Raw genomic sequence first — 22,620 nt, 5'->3', positions numbered from 1 at the left:
GACTGACACAACTCCTGCCTCAGGGGTTTTCCCTTAAATTCTAATAAAATTGTCCTCAAGCTTCCTTTTGAGAGGCTGGTCTTATGCTCTTTTACTACCGAAACTACAACCTTCTGGGTGCCCTGATTCCTTAGTAACACAGAGGGACTCTGATAGGATTCTCCTAAATGCCCAATGACACATGCATGCCACTTCCAGATGAAGTACTCTTAAGGAACAACTAAAAATGGAGAGAAATAAGCAGGACAAAGGGCTGAGCAAGGTTGTAAATGTGAAGTCCATGCAGAGCCCGGTATACAAGGATCCTCTGCACAGTCACCTCCTGTGTTAGTCAGGGTTCTCTGAGTCACAGAACTTATAGAATGCCTCTATATACACAGAACTTATAGAATGCCTCTATATACACAGAACTCATAGAATGCCTCTATATACACAGAACTTATAGAATGCCTCTATATACACAGAACTTATAGAATGCCTCTATATACACAGAACTCATAGAATGCCTCTATATACACAGAACTTATAGAATGCCTCTATATACACAGAACTTATAGAATGCCTCTATACATGAAGGGAACTTATTGTAATGACTAACAGTCTGCAGTCCAACTAACCCAACGACGGGCAGCTGTGAGTGGGAAGCCCAGAGTCTCAGCAGTTGCTCAGTCCCTCAAGGCCAGATGTTTCAGCTGGTCTCCTGAAGAAGCTGGAATCCTGAAGAAGTTCCAACAGATGTGCTTCTTCCTTCCCCCAGTGTCCTTCTGTAGGCCTCCGGCAGAAGTATGATCCAGATTAAATGTGTGTGTCACCATGCCTGATCCTTGAACTTGCTTTGTCCCAGGCTAGCCTTGAACTCAAAAGATCTGCCTGCTCCAGTCTCCTGAGATTAAAGGCATGCACTACCTCTCCTGAGCCTATGCTTTCCATGGCCACGGTGCCTCAAGATCTTCACGTCAAGATCCGAGTCAGAAGCCTGTGTCTTCCAGCCTCAAGAGCGGGATCATAGGCATGCCCTCCATCTCTGGATTGTGGTTCCTTCCAGGGGTAGTCACACCTGCTCCTAAGATAACAGGATGAACTTGGCAGTCTTATAGCAGTCAGCCATTGAAAGAATGCCACCCAACAACTGAAGGCTATTTCTTTTTGTCACTTTTAGCGGTTGGCAAACATGGTTGCTGAGGGAGGTGGGTGGAGGGGTATATAGAGACCCATAGCATTAGCTGCATTCTCCATTATTATGTTCTCTATCAGAATAGTGAAAGCAAGGTTATCACGGTGTCAAAACACATCTAAGGGGTTGGGGATTTAGCTCAGTGGTAGAGCACTTGCCTAGCAAACGCAAGGCCCTGGGTTCGGTCCTCAGCTCCGGGAAAAAAACAAAACAAAACAAAACACACATCTGAAAATTATGTGACGAGAGAGAGAGAGGCACTCAATACCCCACCCCCATTTATACTTCCTGTTAATTATGTTAATAATTAACTCCCACATAAACATGTGGGAGTTTGTGTTTGTGCATGGTGGTACTGTTGTGGTTGTTGCTTTACTTCTGTTTTGAGACAGTCTCATTCCATACCTCTGACTGGACTCCAAGTCATGGCAAACCTCCTTCTTCAGCCTTCTGAGTGCTGAGGTGACAAGCATGAGCCACCACGAGATAAACATGTACCAAGAGCTCAGTGCTATTGCTGATGCCAAGAAATGCTTGCTGACAGGAGCCTGATATGGATGTCTTCTGAGAGGCTCTACCAGAGCTCTACTGGTACAGATTAACATGCTTGTAGCTAGCCATCAGACTGAACATGGGTCCCAATTGAGGAGTTAGAGAAAAGACTGAAAGAGATGAAGGGGTTTGCAACCCCATAGGATGAATAACAATATCAACCAACCAGACACCCGCCCCAGACCTCCCAGGAACTAAACCACCAACCAAAGAGTACACATGGAGGGACCCATGGCTCCGGCTGCATATATAGCAGAGGATGGTATTGTCTGGCATCCATAGGAGGAGAAACCCTTGGTTCTGTGAAGGCTCTTTTCCCCAGGGGAATGCCAAGGTGTTGAGGTGGGAGTGGGTGGGTGGGAGGAGGAGCATCCTCAGAGAAGCAAGGGGAGGAAGGATGAGAGGGGGGGAAACTGGGAAAGGGGATAACATTCTAAAAGTAAATACATAATCTATCAAAAAAAAGTGGGAAAAAAAAGAATCAAATGCAAAATAGTGGTTTATCCTCAGTCAGATATATTTTAGCAAGAAGGAAGATGCACATCTATGGCTCAGGGAAAGATCAGCCATTGAGCTGAGTGTCTAATACAGAGGATTTTGGAGGAAAGGCTTTCAGCTCTAGGGAAATGCTCACACTATGGCTTGAGCCATTGTGCTTAATACCATCACTCGGTGAATAGGGTTTGAAAAAACTCCCACCCAACATTGGTTCTCCCATAAGTTCTGCACCATCATTTCCCCAGCACATCTTGTGGGTAAGACAGATTGTAGGTAGAGAGTTTTGTGGCTGACCTTGGTATCTAGCTTTCGTTTTCACTGGTCTGAGGAGTACCTTCTCATGCCAGAGACTAGAACAGCAGTTCTCAGCCTGAGGGTCAAATACCCTTTTCTCCCTGGTCACATAGCAGATACGCTGCATATTGGATATTTGCATTACAATTCATAACAGTAGCACTATTACAGTTATGAAGCAGCAATTTATGGTTGGGGGTCACCACAGCATGCATTAAGAACTGTATTAAAAGGTTGCAGCATTAGGAAGGTTGAGAACCACTGCACTAAAACATAGGGGTGAAGGCTCCATGCAGGTACTGTCTTGATCTCTCTACATCCAATGAGTTGTGCAGATATTGTCCTCAGCAATATTTGGTTTAAATTAAGGCTCACACCATGAAAGGGAGCCCATGCCCTACACTGCCTGGATAGCCCTGAGATGTTGGGGAGAACCAAACACACACAGCTGAATAAGGAAGAAAGAAAGAAAGGAAGGAAAGAAGGAAGGAAGGAAGAAAACAGGGATATTAAGTGATTTCTTTCTTTTTTTTCGGAGCTGGGGATTGAACCCAGGGCCTTGCGCTTCCTAGGCAAGCGCTCTACCACTGAGCTAAATCCCCAACCCAGTGATTTCTAATAATATTCTGCTATACTCATAGATTGGTGCCTTGTCCGGTGTCATCAGAGAGACTTCCACTGGCAGCAGATGGGAGCAGGTGCAGAGACACACGGGCAGACTATACACCACAGAGAGTCTAAATTTGAGCTCTCCATTGGGTCCCTCCTCCGGGAAATAGGGGAATCCAACAGAATTGTATGAGTATGATATTGTATGAGTCAAAGTGGACGGAGGGCAGGAGGAGAACATGGACTATCAAGTCAACTAAGCAGGGCTCACATGGACTCACAGAGACTAAAGTGGCCAGCATGAGGCCTGCATGGATCTGCACCAGGTCCTCTTGTGTATGTTATGACTGTTCGCTTAGTGTTTTTGTGGGACTCCTAACAGTGGGGGTGTGTATATCTCTGACTCTCTTGTCTGCTCTTAGGACTCTTTTCCTCCTATTGGATTACCTTGTCCAGCCTTGATATGAAAGCTTTTGCCTTGTCTTATCGTATTTTATTTTGTCTTGTTTGTCTCTTGGTGATCTGGTGGTGGTGGTTGTTGTTTCTCTGAAGGGAAACGGAGAGGGAAGTGTACCTGGAGGTTCGCTGGAGAAGGTAAGGAGGAGCTGGGAGGCGTGGAGGGAGGAGAAATTGTGGTTGGGATGTATTGTATGAGAGAATTTAAGAAAAAGAAAGTGAGAGAGAGAGAGAGAGAGAGAGAGAGAGAGAGAGAGAGAGAGAGAGAGAGAGAGAGAGAAAGGAAGGAAGGATGGGAGGGAAAGAGGGAGGGAAGGAGGGAGGGAAGGGAAGGAAGGAAAGGAAGGAAAGAAGGAAAGAAGGAAAGAAGGAAAGAAGGAAAGAAGGAAAGAAGGAAAGAAAGAACTCCCACTGATGCCAAGAGGAGTAGAAAGAGATCACAATGGCAAATTGTTCTGAGTAGCACAAAGACTAAAAGAAATATCAATTATATTGTGTTGCTATGTAGCAGGTTTTATTATGCAAGGACGGGGAGGGAAAGGCCACTTTCATTTTCCTGGTACAAATGGGTATTGTTCTGTAAACCCATGCAGGATTGGACACACTGCCAGAGAACAAGTACACAAAGTTGTTATGGAAACTAGAATGCTTCCACGCAGATGTTTATAGAGAATTTTCAGGACCACCTCAAATTCAACAAAATCGACTTCCTTTGCTTTTCTGTATACCAGTGCACCCTAGAGACGCCTGTATTCTGATGGGTTCTTTGAGCAGCTTCTCTTGCGTGATAAATTCAGGAGTAAGGGAATGGCAATTACAACACCAAAGTGTCACTTTTGTGGAGGATCTTTGCTGTGCTGTCAGAAGCCTGCTCACACTTGCCTAGGCCCTTGTCAAATGCTCTGGCTTCTGTAATCTGAGAACCAAGTGGCTACCGTGATTGTGTTGGGAGAAACATTTCCTCCAACAGAGCCCCTGTCTGGGCTGTCCCATACTGGGATACCAGCCTTGGATGTGTCTCTCTATGCTCTTTCAAGTCGCTGTGGAGAATAGATAGTGACAGCTGCCTCTGACCATCAATTTTGTCCTCAATTGTGAATTGGAAAGTTTTCCAGCTATCTTTAAAAACAGGGGTTTTGCTTGTCTAGCTTTTGAGAAGATAACCACACGATGAGGATTTTCATAGCTTTCGAAGGATCTTTTGAGGCATTCGATGTTGCAGCACATACATCGGTGGGAGCCATCAAGCAGATGGTAAAGGTATGTGTTTGCTTCAAGGTCACTAAGATGTATTTGAGCTTAGTTATGGCTTACAGTTGAAGATCTGCATAGGATAAAGATTTGATTGGGTACATTTTTTAACACAAGGAACAAAGGTTTCAGAAAATATCACTATTTGTTTGCATACGAGGTTGATAAGAATATGGTATATTTAGGCACCTTAGATAAAAAACCAAACTTAGCCAGTAAGTTCTTGATGGAGGGCAGGGGAGCAGTTATTAAGTTTCTCTTCTCTTTAGTGAATTCATGGGTTGTGCCTGGATCAGATAGCTTACTGCAATTGTTCATAAAAGAACAAAAATATAACACTAACTTTAGCACCTGCAAAAAGTGTGTCAGTTGTCTGACAAATGCCTTGTTTGATAAGCAAACAGTCATGAAGTCACAAAGGATTTTCGAGACATTGAAGACATCAGTGAACCTGTGAGTTTTGATTTTATTTGGTATTCAGAGAAAACTGGAGCTCAGAGGGGCATCTTACCTCAGACCACACTGCCAGAATAAGAAACAGTCATGAAATATTTAATTTAGATGTGGTCAATCTCATTTACTAAGAAATATATCTTTTTCCTTTGTTTTGTTTTGTTGAGATGAGGTCTCATTATTTAGCTCTGGCATAGACCAGACTGGCCTGAAACTCACAGTGCCTGCCTCTGCCTTCTAAATGCTGAGGTTAATGACATCTGTCACCAAGCCCAGCTTTATTGAAGATTTCCTCAGGATGGTTAGTATTTGGTGGATTATTCCAATCTAGATCTTGCACAGGAGACAATGCCTAATATATGTCATGGATCTATGTGGAAGTATGATAAAGTCAATGGACTCCTTCTCAGAATGTTGTTAAATGCATAAAATATGCAAGATTAAGAGAGAACCACAGGGGCATGGTGGGGAGTGCTCATACTCCTAGCACTACACACTCTAAAGCATGAGGGATAGGAAATTTGGGCCAGCCTAGGCTACAGAGTAGGAGAAAAAATGAAGGTATAGGGTTTTCCCCCCAGATAAAATCTATTTATAAGCTTATGGTATTAATAGGATCAAAATAAAGAATTCTATCCAATTTCTTCTCTGTGTTCTAAAACAAGTATAATGCCATACAGGAAGGGAGGAAGAAAGAAGAGAGAAGGGGGGAGGGGAACGTTGTAGTGGTCTGCTAATAAAGACACAGACTGTTTTCCTAAGATGTCATTGCTCTTTAAGGATTATTTCCACATTCCTCTTTCTGAAGACAAACAAGGCAGGTGGTATCTTGAGCTGACGTACGCGGGAGCTGCCCTAAAGAACAACTGGAGTCTGTCGGACGTTGGGATATCTTTCTGTTCAACGCTCAAATGCTTTGTTAAGGTAAGACAGAGTGATGTTTGCCCGAAGATGTCTCTCTTACTTGGAGGGAAGTCGTGAATAGTTCAACTAAATGATTTCATAACAGAAAAAGCTTTTCATACGCTGGTGTGGTTGATGCAGATCTACAATCCCAGCTCTTGTGAGGCAGAGACAGGTCAGTCTTAGGCTGTATGGCAAGATCCTACCAAAAAAGAATACCACAAATAGCGCTTTCTCTTCCCTTTTAATTTTTAGATTTACTTATTTTATTCTATGTGTGTGAGCGCAGAAAAGGATGTTGATGCTAGAGATGGAGGTGATTGTGGGATGCTGGATGTGGGTTCTGAGACTCAAACTCAGGTCATCTGTAAGAACTGCATTCTATTAACCTCGGAGCCATCTGTCCTGCCCCCCAAAGATTTATTTTTAATTATAGGTATGCATGTGTATGCATATGAGGGCAGTTACCAGCAGAGGTCCAAGCCATTGGATTCCCTAAGAGCCGGAGTTAGAGACAGTTGTCAGCTGCCTGGCATGAGCACCGAGAACCTAACCTAAGTCACGTACAGGAGTAGCACACACTCTTAACCATGGATCCATCTCTCCAGCCTTCCTCCTCCTGTGGTCTCTCCGATGTACACATGGTCTTATGCAGGCTGTAAAGAGCAGGACGATGCAGATGCCCTATTCCTGGTCCCTGCCGTTCCACCTCTTGCTTGCCTCATCCCTTGCCATGTGCCGCATCCTGTCATCACAGGACTCACCATAGAGCAGAAAGCTTAAGGGCTGGCTCTGAAATATCTGTACGGAATGGAGCAGATGAGGTCACTTCCTCGGTCATAAGGATTAGGGGCAGTGGTGTGATGAAGAGGAAATTCTAAGTAATAATGAGAATGATGGGGAAGCATCTGGGCTGGCTAGTTTTATGTTAACTTGACACACGGTAGAATTATCTGGAAAGAGGGATCCTCAAATGAGAAAATGGCCCTGTCAGACTAGCCTGTGGGCATGCTTTGTTCCAACTTGGGTTGGTTCTAAAAGAACAGAGACTGTTGGGTTATATCCTCCAGTGACGGACCATGATGTGGAAGTTTCAGTTGAAATAAACTCTTTACCCCACAAGTTGCTTTTGGCCATTGCGTTTTATCACAACAATAGAAACCCTAAGACAAGTGTCTCATCTGAGTTCAAACAAAGTGGCCATCTGAACTAGATATATGTGCAGGAGAAATGTCTCTCCCATTTTCGGGGGGGAGATGGGTGTCCTTAACTACTGGTGCATAACTTGGGATCCTGGACTCAGCTTTCTTCACTAAGCACTTTATAGAACCCTAACCCTAAGATATACAAGCTGTGTACTTTGTGGTTTCCTGGACTCAATATCTCTAATTTGCAATTAATTTTTAATGGAACAAGTGACCCAACTAAGAGCTGCTGCTTATGCTAGGTACCTTATGCTCTTTTTAACCACTGTAACTGTGAGCTGTCATTGCTTTTAAACATGACACATATTTCCTCATGTCCATCATTAAAAATGTTATGAGATTCGAAATTAACTCTTAATATGTTTGTCTTTATAAAAACACTCTCCCATATTAACTATTAGAGATGTATAAACACTAATTCCTGACTCCATTTATATAATTTTAATGTTCTCTGAGCATTTATTATTTCTGTATTCTTTATATTTTTGAGGAATGTTTAACTACCAAAAACTGAGGTTACAGTGACTATGATTTCTCTAATTCTATTCCTCTAATACTCAGAAAATACTTTTAAAGCAAACCAGATTATATATTTTTTTTCTTTTTTTAACAGTGTCTTGCTATGTACCCCCAGCTCTCAAGCTTTTTATTCGCGGTGTTAGGATTACAGGAGTGCACCACCACATCCAGTACCTTTCTCAAACAGCTTCTCTGTATGTCTTTACATGATTTCCATACTATATTCGGGCACTGTAGAGCCACAGAGATCAACTCCTTACAATCTCTAAGTTCTGTCTAAGGACAGTGATGGGGGTCTAGGTTTTATTTATTTATTTATTTATTTATTTATTTAATATGTGTGGTATTTTGCTTTCTTGTATATCTGTGCATAACATTGTGTCAGAGGACCCTGGAGGCCAGAAGAATGTGTCAAATCATCTGGATTTACAGATGGTTTTGAACTGCCATGTGGGTGCTGGGACCCATAACTCAAACCTGGGTCCCCTGTAAGACCAGCTAGTGCCCTGAACCACCAAGCCCTCTCCAGCCCCAAGGTTTGTTGGTTTGTTTTCGTTTAACTGTTGGCTTGCTTAGAGACAGTGTCATTAAGTTCAATTCTAACTTTTGAGCTCGCTGGAGGGATTTAATGGCCTGGATATATAGAATGTATTACGAGTGCTCTTATTTAACCAAGACCCACCTTAATCTTCATTATTTAGAACAAACTTTATATATTTTTGACTAGTTAATATATTCCCTTGGTTCTCAATTCAAAAGATACAAAAGGATATTGTGAATCCCAGTGTTCAAAAATAAGACCACTATCACGATTTAAAGCCAAATCTGAAGCAAGCTTTAGTTAAATACTGGGCAGGAGGTTAGATCTCTAGCCACGTCCATCTCTGTGTCCCCAGAAAATGGCCACGGATCACACTTTGCAGAGACTTAAAAAGGCAACTCTGCAAGGCCACCATATTTCCCATCAGGTCCAATGAGGGGCAAGCATCAATCCCGATGTCACCCGCATCCAATCAGAGACAAGAGTCCCTCCTGCTGAATTTCCTGCCCACATCCTCCACCCTCATGTGCTCAGGCACATCTGGTGCAGGTGCAAATGGGTCAAACAAGCCTGTTTAGGGAAGTGAAAACATAAATAGCCTCCAGCATGTAACTCAGTTTTCACAACATATGGCTCCCAGTTCCCTCCTGAAAGTCAGTCTATATTCACAGCTACACAGAGAGAAACATTTCCTAAGTACCGCCAACCATCCACAGCTACACAGAAACAGTTCCTAAGTACCGCCAACCATCCACAGCTACACAGAGAGAAACATTTCCTAAGTACCGCCAACCATCCACAGCTACACAGAGAGAAACATTTCCTAAGTACCGCCAACCAGCCATCCATCCAAGAGCTGCAAGCTCTGCACCGAACTCTAATCTTTTTCATGGGGTTCAAGCAAGGAGTAGACTTTAGTGGCAAAAAATGGTTTATCTGAGAGAACCGAGACAGAGCATGGCCATCAACCGTGATGCTGATCAACACAGGGTTTCATTAGAAACTCACACTTTATGGAAGTTTACAGGTTTTACTCTTCTTCATTCTGTCCACTGGAGTCACATCTAGAGTTTGTTATCACACATGTTAAGAAAGGAAATGGTGTCTTTAATCTGAAGAAAAAGAATTACTTAACTGTTGCTTCCTATTTTGATTAGATGGTTAAACAGGCTATTTCTAAAACCCACAGTGTTTACTCTATGTATGTGGTAGCATCTGAAAATGAACGTATGACAATAAAAACTCTCCACTGAAAAAAGATCCCAAGCCCTAAAGAATGAAGACAAGCATTTGCTCTGTCTCGGGTAACCAGAGGCTGCTTTGCAAACACATTGTGGCTTTAGGTCATCACTACATACATACGAATATAAGGAACATCCTTGTTCTGTAACATTTAATTAGGTTGCTGTGTGCAAGTTAGTTCTGTCTTCTGAGAATCTAGGGAAGCCATTTAACTTACTTTAGCAAAAGTTAGAAATGTGACAAAAGCCAGAAACTCTTGCTGAATTCCAAAGCTTAATAAATAAGTAGTTTTTCTTTTAAAACATATACAAGTAGAGAGGCAGAGGAAGGTGGCTCTCTATAAGTTCAAGGACAGCTGGTTTACAGAGCAAATTCCAGGATAGCCAGAACTACACAAAGAAACCCTGCCCTGACAAAGAAAACAAACAAACAAACTAAAAAAAAAAAAAAAGAAAACCAAAAAACAACAAAAGGAAATGTATACGTAGATATATGTCATGAAGTAAAAGCAAGGTAGTTGCTTCTTATTTTGCTTACATGTTTGTGTAGTTCATGAAGTATCATTTATGTTATAAATGGATCTTATGTAAATGTTTAGGTGTTGTGCTGTTAAAAAGCATCAAGGGCCAAGTATGAAACTTAATAAGGAGGTATATGGCTACTGCTCAGACTTCACTGCAGGATACTGAATGTTTTCAGAGCCTGGATTCCCTCCTTCTCTAACCCCAAGGCAACTGCTACCCAGTATTCTTGGATTTTTCTCTTTCTACAATACTGTCCTTAGTTACAAGCAGCAGAAACAAACCACAGAAAATTAAAACAGAAAGAAACCTATTCAAAGCCTATTGGGTAGTTGTCAATCTTGTGAGGAAGATTAGAAAGTCAGGATCTGCAGTTACATAGCTGGAAATGGCACCTAAATCTGGCCATAGAACAAGTTCTGAGAGGCCACCCTCTGGCTTTGAACATTTTTTAAATTTTTTAATATTTATTTTTGTTTTTATTTATGTGTATGTGTGTGGGAGTGCCCTAAAGAAAACAAAAAGGGCACTGGATCCCCTGTGCTGCAGGTCTAGATGGTTGTAAGCTGCCATGTGGGTGCTGGGAATGGAACTATTGTCCTTTTCAAAAGCAGCAAGTGCTCTTAACACCTGTGCATGTGCACAGCCATCACTTACACCACAGAGGAGCCACCAGACAGGCTGGCAGCCTGTCACCAGGCCAAGGTGCTTCCGAACCACCATCACTTGGATAATCACAGGGTCTGCCATTACTTTTTGGTTTCTAATGTTTTTTTAAACAAAATGAAATATAATAATAAAACAAAAGCACCATACCAAAATTAGACAAAACAGGCCCATAGTAAAATAAAAGAAAGAGCTTCAGGAGAAGGCACAAGAATCAGAGATGCCCTCTTTTTCACATTCAGGACTCCCATAAAAGTACTAAACTGAAAGCTATAATGAATATGCAGAGGAACTGGGGCAGGCCTGTGTAGGCCCTGTGGTTGCTGCCTCAGTCTCTGAGTTCAGATGAGCTCTGTTCAGGTGGCTTAGAGAGCCTTGCTCTGCTGGCGTCCTCTGTCTCCACCATTCCCTCTAGCTCCTCTTTTGTGGGATTCTTTGAACTCTCAAGGGAGGGATTTGACAGTAATGTCTCATTTAGAGCTATGTGTTTTAAGCTCTCTCTCTCTCTCTCTCTCTCTGTGTGTGTGTGTGTGTGTGTGTGTGTGTGTGTGTGAGTGAGTGATAATTTCTAGCTGTAGATCTCTGTATTTTTTTCCTGTCTGCTGCAAGAGACAGCATCTCTGAGCTGGTTGAATACCCATGAATGTAACAGAAAGTCCTTAGGAGTCACTTTAGTGTTACTGTTTTGTTTTGTTTTGTTTTTTTTAAGACTAGTAGTATCTGGTTTTACCCCAGATTTCTGGGTTATCTAGACTCTGGTTCTTGGTTACCCTAGCAATGTACACATATGTTCTAACCGGTAGAATGGCAAGTCAGATCAGTTGCTCCCAGTGTTTGTTGCCATGACTTGGCATGTTTTGAAGGTGGGCAGAGCTCAGATCCATGGTTTTGTGTTTGAATTGGTGTTTACTCTTCTCTTCTGGTAGCCTGCAGAGTACCTTTCTGTGTCCTAGACACAGGGCCAGAGCGAAGTTACGGAAATAATTGGGTTGACCACATTCCAAGTACATCTTTTTCTGGACAGTTGCTGTCCACAAAGGGAAGTTTGTTTGATTTCTCAAGTGGACATCAGTCCATTAATGAAACCAGACATCGCTCCCTGCTTTGTTCACTCCAGGTCAGACCGGGCAGGTTCCTGCTTCTTTGGTTTCTGCAAAGTTTGTGAGGCAGAATGATAGCAGAATTCAGATCCACATCAACCTCCATTTGTGTTATCTGCTTTTAATAAAAATATTCTGCATCTCATTGCTAATGTGCACGTATTATTTCTAGTGTGTTTACATCTACTTTCTGAAGACAAAGTAAGGAACTGTGATCTTGAAATAGAATACATTTGTTTGGACTGAAAAATTAAACCTTTGAGTTTGTGGTCCACCATAGCATACTGGTTTGTTTGTGGGTTTTTTTTCCAAGGGGAAAAAAATGGAATCTTCTGTTGTTGTTTTGTTGTTAGAGATTTCTTATTTGTGTATTTATTTACTTGTTTGATTGTTTGCAATCCTGGATGTCAGTGATTGATCCCAGAGCCTCTTCTATACCAAGCAACCAAGCTCTTTATTGCTAAGTTCCACCCCAAGTGAATTATCTGTTTTTTTTTTTTGGTTTCCATAAAAGAGAAAAATAAATCATGTTTGGATACATACAGGATTAGATCTTGTCAGAGGTGCTCATTGGTTTGGGTGTTTGTTGTTTGGGGAAATTGAAAGACCTGCTGCTGTCCAGTGTGTAGTCCACTGTCTCTTGTAAGAAGAGGTTGTGTGCATCATACTTTTAAAAAACATTTTACTGATTCTTTATGGATCTCACATCATGCACCCCAGTCCCATTCATCTCCCCTCTCATATTCATCCTCCACCCTTGCAACCTCTCCCTCAAAAGTAAACAAAAAAATAGAGATAACAAAACAAACAAAAAAACATCTGCAGTGTGTCACAATGTGTCCAAACATCTTTACTTGCAAATGTTCACTGCAGTGAGTCATTAATCTGTTTCGAGGCCTCTGACTTCCCCTTCACCGTCAATACTGGATCCTCATTGGGACTCCACTGGGATATCCTGTTGTTGCCCTGTGTCATGGAGATGCTGCAGTTTTGGATTTGCTGGACTGGCCCCTTCCAACAGTTCACAGATGGGGTAGATGTTGGGGTGGGCCAATTCAGAACCCTGGATCTGGACCTAAGCGGTAGCTGAGCTGGTCAGTCTGCCAGCTCTCATGCACTCACACCATCAGGGCAAGCCTTCTAGCACTGCCTCTGCTAGTTCACCCAAGTGTCACAGCCAGCAAGGGGTGGGGCCAGCTGTCATGCTCTCAAGTCCTCATGACCTCTTGTCTGCTGCAGGTGGTGAGGGAGGAGAAGAGCATTTCTCCCATGCTCTGTACCCCTGAGTGCTGCAGCCAGCTAGAGGCGGGGCCAGCTCTCCTGTGTGCCACAGACAGTGAGGGGCTAGGCCAATGCTGCACAGTCCTGGGATATCAGCTTGGCCCCAGGTAGCAGGACAGACTAGAAACGTCATTCGAGTGGCCGTTGAGGGTAACATGGGCCATGGAGATCAACGGAAACCCCTGCAGCTGCAAGGCCATGGACCGCAACATGGCCCTCAGTGATATCGTAAGCTGGGACTTGACCATGGCCTGGGGTGGCAGCACAGACTATTCCAGGCTACTGACATCATGCTGTTCCTCACCTCCCTCACATTTCCAGTTCTTCCTCTCTTCATAATGCTCAAACCATTCCACTTCTCTTTTTCTCCCATCTCTCCACAGCAGTGGGTGCTTTCTGCCTGCCCATGCCACCTGCCGTGCGGTAGCAGGTGGACCTCTGGAAAATTTTAATCTTCTATATGTCCAACCATGATTTATTTATGGTTTTATTTATCTAACAGCATCTGTCTTAGTTAGGGTTTTCATTGCTGTGAAGAGACACCATGACCAAAACAACTCTTATAAAAGACATGTAATTATTGGGGCTGGCTTACAGTTTCAGAGGTTCAGTCCATTATCATCATGGCAGAAAGCATGGCAGCATCCAGGCAGACACGGAGCTAGAGAAGGAGCTGAGAGTTCTACATCTTGACCCAAAGGCAGCCAGAAGACTTTCTCTTTTGTGCTGGATAGAACTTGAGCATAGGAACTCAAAGCTCACCTCCACAATGACATATATCCTCCAATAAGGCCATACATACTCCAACATTGCCACATTTCCTAATAGTGTTATTCCCTGGGCCAAGCATATCCAAAACACCACAGCACCTGACATACTTGGGCATAACTAAACAACCTGTCTTGTTCAGAATGCTTGGGGAGGAGGATATCGTGTATGAAGGCAGAAAGATGCCTTCGCCTACAGACATCCTCTCTTTAAAAAATATTTATGTATTTGAGTGTGTGTGCACATGTGAGTACACACATGCACACATGCTATAGTGTGCATGTGGAGGTCAGTAGACAGTTGAAGGGAGTTGGTTTTCTCCTTCCATCATGTGTGTCCCAGGAATTGAACTCAGGTCATTAGAGTTGGAGGTAAGTGTGTCTATCCATAGACCCATCCTGGGGCCCATAGATATTATCTTCCAGAGAGATGCCTATTCTGTGATGCATTCTGTCTTATCATTAAGTTAACAGGTACTATTAGTTGACATCTGCTGGGGCGGCAGGCTATCTCTGCTACTGCAAGAGGCAAAAACGTAGCTTGGTTCAACATGACTGAGTAGCCAGTGTTGGTTGAAAGTTCAAGAGTTCGAACCTGAGTAGTTTACTTTAGGCATCTTTTAAGCGCAGCACAACTTAGTGAATTTTTTTTCTGGTGACAAATAACTCGATCCCGTGTGTACAAGAAAAAGTCATAACTCCACTTGAACTCCTTGTAAAAATACATGTGATGTCTTCCATAAAGATGGGTTCTCTAGATGGACTACATGTGACACTGTCCATAGAGATTCTCTATCTAGACTCTCTAGATTGATAAGCTTGTGACAAGGGTCATTAAGTGTGGTCTCAGCCACATAGATAGCACAAAGTCTCAGCCACATAGATAGCATTTAACATTCCTAGTTCTCTTACTGCTTATCCGTAAGCACAAGGGCTGCTCTGCCTCCCACAGGCATGTGCATGCGCCTTTCCCCACACAATCAAGGACAGAACTCTCTCCTGCCACCACACCTCAAGCTACTAAAGGAACACAATGTTTATCAAATGGTGGACATGTGGTTACAATAGCACAATTGAAACTATTTCTCCTGCATTAGAAATGAGTCTAGGATGTCATCTGTGTCCATTGATAAAAACTAGGAAACAAAGTTCAAGTGCCAAAAAAAAAAAAAAAAAAAAAAAAGCAGGGGGAGGGGATAGCAGGTTTGAAGGCATTTCCAAAGACTTAAGAATCTAGCTTCACAGATAACAACGTTTTCCAGTCACTTCTGATTTTCTTCTATGCTACCAGCTATTTTGCCACCCTCCCTTGTTATTACTTGCTGCAGAGTCTATATGTATGCACAGACTAGAGACATTTTTCTTTATAATCATAGGATAATTAATATTCTGGCCTGCTCTTAATCCTACTTATCTAATGTTATTATAAAGTAGTTTGCTGTTGAGATCAATTCAGTTAATGGGTAAGACCGACTTATGCCTCTGCGGTTTTGTTTACATGTTATGTTTATTTGCATTTCGCTTGTCATTTGTTTGCATTTATTGATAAATTTAGAGAGAGCTAAAGAGAAATCCAGGGATTCCAAAGAAATAATAGACTGCGATTGGGTGAATTATAATTTTTCTTTCTCCTCCACTATCTTCTTTAAAAAAAAAAAAAAAAAGTATATGGGGTTAGAGAGATGGCTCAGTGGTTAAGAGCACTGACTGCTCTTCCAGAGGTCCTGAGTTCAATTCTCAGCAATCATGTGGTGGCTCACAACCATCTGTAATGAGATCTGATGCCCTCTTCTGGTGTGTCTGAAGAGTGTACTCATATACATAAAATAAATGAATCTAAGAACTGTGTATGTAATGTAGCTGCTTGTATTATGCATGCAAATTATGTACCCCCAAAACTGTTTGCATGAGAGGGTCCACACATACCTTCTGGGACCTTGCCCGAACTTGGTTCTGATTGGTAAATAAAGATACCAGCAGCCAATGGCTGGAGAGGACAAGCAGAAGTGGGGTTTTAGGATTTACCGGCTTTGGGACTAGAAGGAGAAGGAGATCCACTATGCCGTGGAGAAAGGGGAGACACAGAGCCTGCCACAGGGTAGAGTAGCAAGAAGAGTGGCCCAGAAAAATGTGACTCAGATGGCTGACTAATTAGCGTTAAGAGCAGCCACGATGGAACATAGAAATTTGTAAGTAATAATTCAGAATTATCAGTGGGAGGTAGATTCTAGCAGCATGGAGGTTAGGAAGTCGCTCAGCTATTGTGCTGCCCAAGGCACATTAAAATATAAACAACAGAGTGTGTGTGTGTGTGTGTGTGTGTGTGTGTGTGTGTGTGTGTGTGTTTCATTTGAGAACATCAACCACTTGAAGTGGAAAGTAACCCACTCTGGGATTTATGAATTAAAAAATAATTTGTCATGTATGTGACTCTACACACACCACCACCACCACCACCACCACCACCACCACCACCACCACATATGTCTGGGGTCCACAGAGACTAGAAAAAGCCATCGGTGACCCCAAACTGGATTTACAGGTATTCGTGAGCTGCCTGGTATGTTGATATGTGTTCTGGGAGATGAACTTGGGTCCTCTGGAAAAGCAGCAAGTGCTCTTAAACACTGAACCGTTTTTCCCAGTCCCTCTCCATTGCCTTTTAATTACATTGTATGGTAATTTCTGCCTGACTATAAATCTTTCTGGGATAAATTTGGCAGATACTTACCTGAGGGAGCCAAGGGGAAACATGAGTACGCTTGCTGAGTGAGATTATTACCACCTATGCTCAGAACACTTAGCCCACTGCGTGCAGCTTGCTAGGCTGGCTTCATGTGTAACAGAAGAAACCTTGCACTTGTTCAACTGGTTTGTATCAGTGAACATGGGCCCTCAATCAAAACACTGGAAAGTCATGTTTCATCAGTAACACCGTTCCTCTAAGAACTTCTGAGAGGTGTATATTATATTATGACAGTGATATCAGAGGAATGGACTTAACATACTATAAGTCTGGAGCAGAAACAGGCTCCAGAAGAACCCAAGAAGAATTTGGTTTGGGGTTGGCTTTTGTCTTGTGAGACAGTAATGCAGAAAACTTTCTATGCAGATAAAGCTGGTGTTGAACTCCTGATCCTCCTGCCTCTACCTCCTGATCTCTTAAATCCTGTAACTACAGGCAAGAAGTGGTAAGTGGCTGAGTTGGCTGAAGTTGCATGAAGTACTCAGAACCCAGGTATTCACTTCTAAGAAAGCCTCTGTGGTGGAGACATTCGGGGGCAGTGCCATGCACTGGCATGTGCCCAGCCAACAGCAGGCCACTGAAGAAAAATGTTAGCAGCCCTGCAACCAGTGAAGGGGAAGTGTAACCAGTTTCACTTCTCCCCGCCCTCTTCCTGGGCTTGGTTGGTTCAACTGTTGCTGAGGGAGGATTAACATTCCCCAAACTTAATGTTTTTACTTCTGATGCCTCAATTCTACTTGCTTTCCTATTTGAACTCTAAAATAAAGGGAATAAAGAAAACTTAAAAAAAAAACATATTCGGTATTTCCATTGTACGGTATTGGTATTTGGAATTCGGTGTTATAGCAAGCGTAAATATAAGTGTTTTGTGTTCTGTAAGAAAGCAGAGCACACAGAGGAGGAAGAACACACGGAGTAAGAAAACTGTTCCTCATGTTCTCAGTTGGATCCAACCCCCAGAGAGAACCTCACAAGAAGAACTTTTTTTTAATTAGCCAACGGTTAAAAGCCTCTCTCCACATTAAGCACAGAATAGTGGAGGAGTGTTCTCTGCACTGTTTCCTCTGTAAGCATGTGATACAAGCTAGCAGCCCCCGCTTCTGTATCTGGGTCTGTAGAATAAATGCCAGAGCCCTGAGTCGTCATCCCTTGGCTCAAAGCAGGGGCCGTGTTATGTCCTCAGGATGGGGAGTGAAACAAAGCCGCAGAAGAACACTGGCTTTATTTTTCCCCTCTTTGCACACACGCCATGGGAGTAGAAATGCCCAGAGTCCAGTCCCTCACAACCTTCAGACAGTAAGTGTCCCCTTTGCTCTCCTGCAGAAAGAAGACAAGCCCACTCTCTATGTGTTCAATGCTGTGACCCAGGAGACCATGGCCATCAAGGAGAACATGTCTATCCTGGATAGGAAGGTGTCTGACCTGAGAACGCTGGTAACGCTGAGCTGTGGCTTCCCTGTGAGTGTCTACTGTCTCCGGACACCAGCAGGACTGGAGATGTATGACTGCAACACCCTCAAGGATTACCAGACGGATATCGGTACTGCCTGCCACATTTCACGTCAGCTGCTACCCCAGGACCAGCTCTTTTATACCAGGTTTTGCAGCTTTTCCAGAGGAGACGGAAACCTAGGTTTTTATGTTCAGATTCTTGGGCTTATTTATTTACCCTAAAATAGCTAATACATCCTGTGATTTAACTATCTGAAGTATAAAATGATGTATAGTGATAACTTTCCCTGGCCTCCTGGCCCCCTGAACACTCCATCTCCTTCCTACAGGAAACCCCAGTTGCTATCAAGATTTAAAATCACAAATTTCATCACACCAAGTGAAACCTCAGGAGGGACACTGAGGGTGTACATTATCGATTGAGTCTGTAGAATAAGAAATGAAGGTCTCGCAATTCTGCTTATTCCTATATGTAATTTTAGAATTTTTATTTGCGTGTGTGTGTGTGTGCGCGCACACACACACACACACACACCTTTAGAGGCCAGAAGAGGGAGTCAGATCCCCTAGAATGGAGTTACAATATGAGCTGCTTGACATGACTGCTGGGAACTGAGCTCCAGGGTCTTTGTGAGAGCAGCTCCCATGCTCTGAACTGGGAAGCCGCCTCCAGTTCTGCTCTGCTACTTCTTAAAGCAACATTTTCCTAATATCATCAGGCTGGAAGGACAAAACACAAGGAACACCACCTTTGTCTTCTAAAGGTCATTTCAAACACGTAGAAGGTCGGATGTTCTTCTTTCTTAACGCGGGTGGCAGCATTGTAATACAGTGTTCAGGAGCTTGCTCTGTATAATCTCATTCCAAAATGTAGCCAATCATATTAAAGCAACCCTTTTAACAGCAGTGCTGTGCAAGATGAAAAGCTGCCTTAGCCGCCTGGAATTTGCCCAACAAAAAGACGACAAATTCTCTTTCAGTACCATGCGTTCAGGTTACATCTTCTGTGGCCAAATGTCAACAAGGAAAAGCACTAGATTTGTCTTGCCTGTGCTAGAAAGTGACTCAGACCTTGAATAATTACTGGAAAGTGAAGGAGTCCTTGCTAGAGATCAGACCACCTCGGGAAGTGAGGGCGTTGTAACATTTGTTACAAAGGATCCGAGTTTTCCTCACAGACACACAGGGCTCTGTAGGCAAGCTTGAGTTAACTAGCCTGGCTTCCGGGGACTGCTGAATCTACACTTGCTGACATTGCTCCCAGCTCTTCCTTTGCTTAGCAATCCACGTCCATGTTGTTTGGAACTGAGGATCTAAAACCTTTGATATCAATTATTGTCTCCATTTTTGATCAGAGAAAGGGAAGCTGTAGGATTTGTCCCCAGAGTGCTACTCTAGTTCTGAGTGCTTGCAAGAGGCTTACGTGATCTGGAATGTAGGACTCACTGTCATTTGTGCTCAAGCAGCTGATAATCCAGTGCTTTAATTAAAGATCAAAAGATAAAACAACACTAGAATGCTTTCTGGAGGGCATCTGTTCATTCACTTCTTGGATTGTGACATTTTAACGCTGGGAAGAATTTGGAAATTACTTGCTTTTCTAGATATATATATAAAAAAAAGTAGTTTCTAAATTTTTCATGATATGTTGAAGAATCCCTTAAAATAGGCATTTGAACATGGGGAGTGGGAGTAAGAGTAATTGAGAGAGAAGATTTCAGATACAAAGTCCAGAGCCCAGAAATCATAGATAGACCTCTTGGGTACCTAAGAGAACATGGACATTGGAGTAAAGGCTCAAAGAGAAGGATGGTGTTGGGGAGGTGACTTTGGCCTGCCTCTCACCGTTCCCAAGGCATAACGAGCATTCCCTAAGTAGCCAGCCACTTGCTTTCCCTAGAGGAATCCTGGTCAGCATGCCGCTCATTGGAGAACCTCTCCACCCTCTGCTCAATAAACCACCCTTGCTGCTATCCAAAGGGAAACTCTGAATCATTCTCCAAAAGCAGTGGAAACTAAAATTTTGGAAATGCAATCATATCCAGGTTGAAAAGCCAAAGATTCAAGTTTCGCAGTGAGTCAGCGTACATGCTACCTCACGCAGAAACGCGCAAAGCTGCCCCTGTTCATCGGGCGTTTGCAGGAACATGGAAGAAAAGAGCTGAGGACATATCCTCGGTTATAATCCAGCTCCAAGTTGGTGTGAGCTGACGGGATCACAAGGAGACATTCAGGAGAATGTGAGCCGCGCTGCACGGGATACAGAACTATGAATGGTCAGAGAGGAGGGATGGAAGGCATTCTGGGCTTCTGGGACAGGACTGTGAACATACACTAATCCTAAGGAGAGACTGATTTCTTTTTTTAAGATGTATTTATTTATTATATATAAGTACACTGTAACTGTTCAGACACACCAGAAGAGGGCATCAGATCCCATTACAGATGGTTGTAATGAGACATGTGGTAATGTACATGTGGTTGCTGGGATTTGAACTCAGGGCCTCTGGAAGAGCAGTCAGTGCTCTTAACCACTGAGCCATCTCTCCAGCCCCCGAGAGGTTGATTTTTATTCATGTTTATGTGTATGTTTCAGGGTATGTATATGCCCTAGAAACAAGAAGAGGGTATCAGATCCCTTGGAACTTGAGTTACATACAGACAATTGCGAGCCACCATGTGGGTGGTGGGAACAGGATTCAGGTTCTTTTTTTTTTATGATTGAGATGATTTATTAACCCAGCATCCTTTGTTCTAATGCTTCTTGTTAGCAACTGTCACCTGTCTACCTGTCTAGTGATCCTGTCCAGATCTCTCTGTCCCTGAGGTGTTAGCTTGTGGTCCCCATCTTGGTCCTCTTCCACCATTTTCAGCCCCTCCAGGGTTTGGAGGACCCAGCAGGCCACACTCTTAGAGCCTCTGCTGAAGTGGCCGAACCTGACACATTTCTTTGCCATCGGTAGACCTTGGTCATGGAACACATCCCCCCACACCACCACGGGCTATGGAAGCAGCTCATGTGTACAACCGGTTCTCACCATATGGGGCAAGCTCGTTATGTTTGCAAGCTTGACTGTGTCCATCCGTTCGAGGACTTTCAGCTTCCCAGACTTTTGAGGAAGGCTGCCAGAGCTGTGAGAGCCCCTGCTGGCTAACTTCTTTACAGTAACTCCAGACCTTGTGCAGCCTCGGCTCTACCAGCCAGGGGAAGGGATTCCGGCTCTTTTTTTTTTTTTTTTTCTTCTTCTTCTTCTTCTTCTTCTTCTTCTTCTTCTTCTTCTTCTTCTTCTTCTTCTTCTTCTTCTTCTTCTTCTTCTTCTTCTTTTTATTAAATTGGGTTTTCTTATTTGCATTTTCTGTTATTCCCTTCTTCCTGGTTTCTTCTTCTTCAGCCCCCCTCTTCTTCTTCTTCCTTTCTTCTTCTTGTTCTTCCCCTTCCACCTCCATTCTTCCCAAACAATCTTCTTCACTCTTCCAACCTTCTTCTTCTTCCTTCCACTTTGCCCCAACATTGGCTATTCACTGCTTTGCATTTGCAGTTGGAGCCCTTTCCATGGTTTCCTAGTTCATTTAGTCCCTCCTCCCCATTCTATGTTCTTATGGGGCTGTTTCCCCTTCAGCTCCTTTCCAGTCTTTCTCCCCCAATTCTTCCAAAAGGGGTCCCGCCTCAATTGAGGGTTTGCAAGCTGGCATTGACCTCTGTATTGACATGTTCTGGCTGTTCTCTCAGTTGGAGCCCATCCGGTCCTGTTGGCCTGCACTTTTTTCTTCATCCATCTTATCTAAGTTTGGTTGGCTGTATATGTTGGGCCACATGTGGGCAGGCTCTGAATGGGTGTTCCTTCAGTCCTTTGTTCTAAACTTTGCTTCCCTACCCCCATTCTCATGGATATTTTGTTCCCCTTTTAAAGAAGGAGTGAAGCTCTGTATTTTTGGTCATCCTTCTTGAGTTTCAGGAAGAACAGTAAGAGTTCCTGTCACCACTGCACTTGAGCCCCAAGATTTAAATCTGACTTAAATCTTTATGTTAAAGTAAATAAAGTTTTAAATCTTAATGACAGAATCTTTTGTGTCAGAGGATAACCTGCATGAGTCAGCTCGTTCCTTCTACCACACAGATACTGGGATCGAACTCAGGCCTGCATGTTTGACATCAAGCCTTTGCTTCCTGAACCACCTCGCTGGCTCCTTAAACAAATTCTTTACCATTGATTATAAGTAAATGACTAGTGTGTATACTTATTTGATAAACCTATTCACCCCAAACTGCATAAAATTTATTGGACAAAAAGGACTTGCTAATTAAGTTTAAGAAGTCCTGGTTTGGATGTGGGCATAAAAAAGTGAGAAGAATGAGAAACTACTTTTAAATGTGGGATTTTTTTTTTTT

The 22,620-nt window shown here is 43.1% G+C and overlaps 1 protein-coding gene across 2 annotated transcripts in view; it reads left to right on the top strand.

Annotated features, from left to right (window-relative positions):
• Nucleotides 1-4,391: 4,391 nt before the first annotated feature.
• Nucleotides 4,392-22,620, top strand: part of Ankub1 (ankyrin repeat and ubiquitin domain containing 1) — a 36,583-nt gene continuing 18,354 nt past the window's right edge. The window contains exons 1-3 of one of the 2 annotated variants that reach the window (XM_032898351.1): nt 4,392-4,843; nt 6,068-6,211; nt 18,102-18,318. In XM_032898351.1, coding sequence (XP_032754242.1) covers nt 4,754-4,843; nt 6,068-6,211; nt 18,102-18,318 — 451 coding nt within the window. In that variant the 5' untranslated portion in view covers nt 4,392-4,753. Of the gene's footprint in view, nt 4,844-6,067; nt 6,212-16,168; nt 16,222-18,101; nt 18,319-22,620 lie in introns of those variants that run through there. The other variant, XM_032898350.1, reaches the window with a different exon arrangement.

The sequence above is a fragment of the Rattus rattus genome, chromosome 3 (genome assembly GCF_011064425.1).
Source record: "Rattus rattus isolate New Zealand chromosome 3, Rrattus_CSIRO_v1, whole genome shotgun sequence".
In the NCBI taxonomy this organism is placed as follows: domain Eukaryota; kingdom Metazoa; phylum Chordata; class Mammalia; order Rodentia; family Muridae; genus Rattus; species Rattus rattus.
This window is presented reverse-complemented; position numbering and strand designations above follow the sequence as displayed.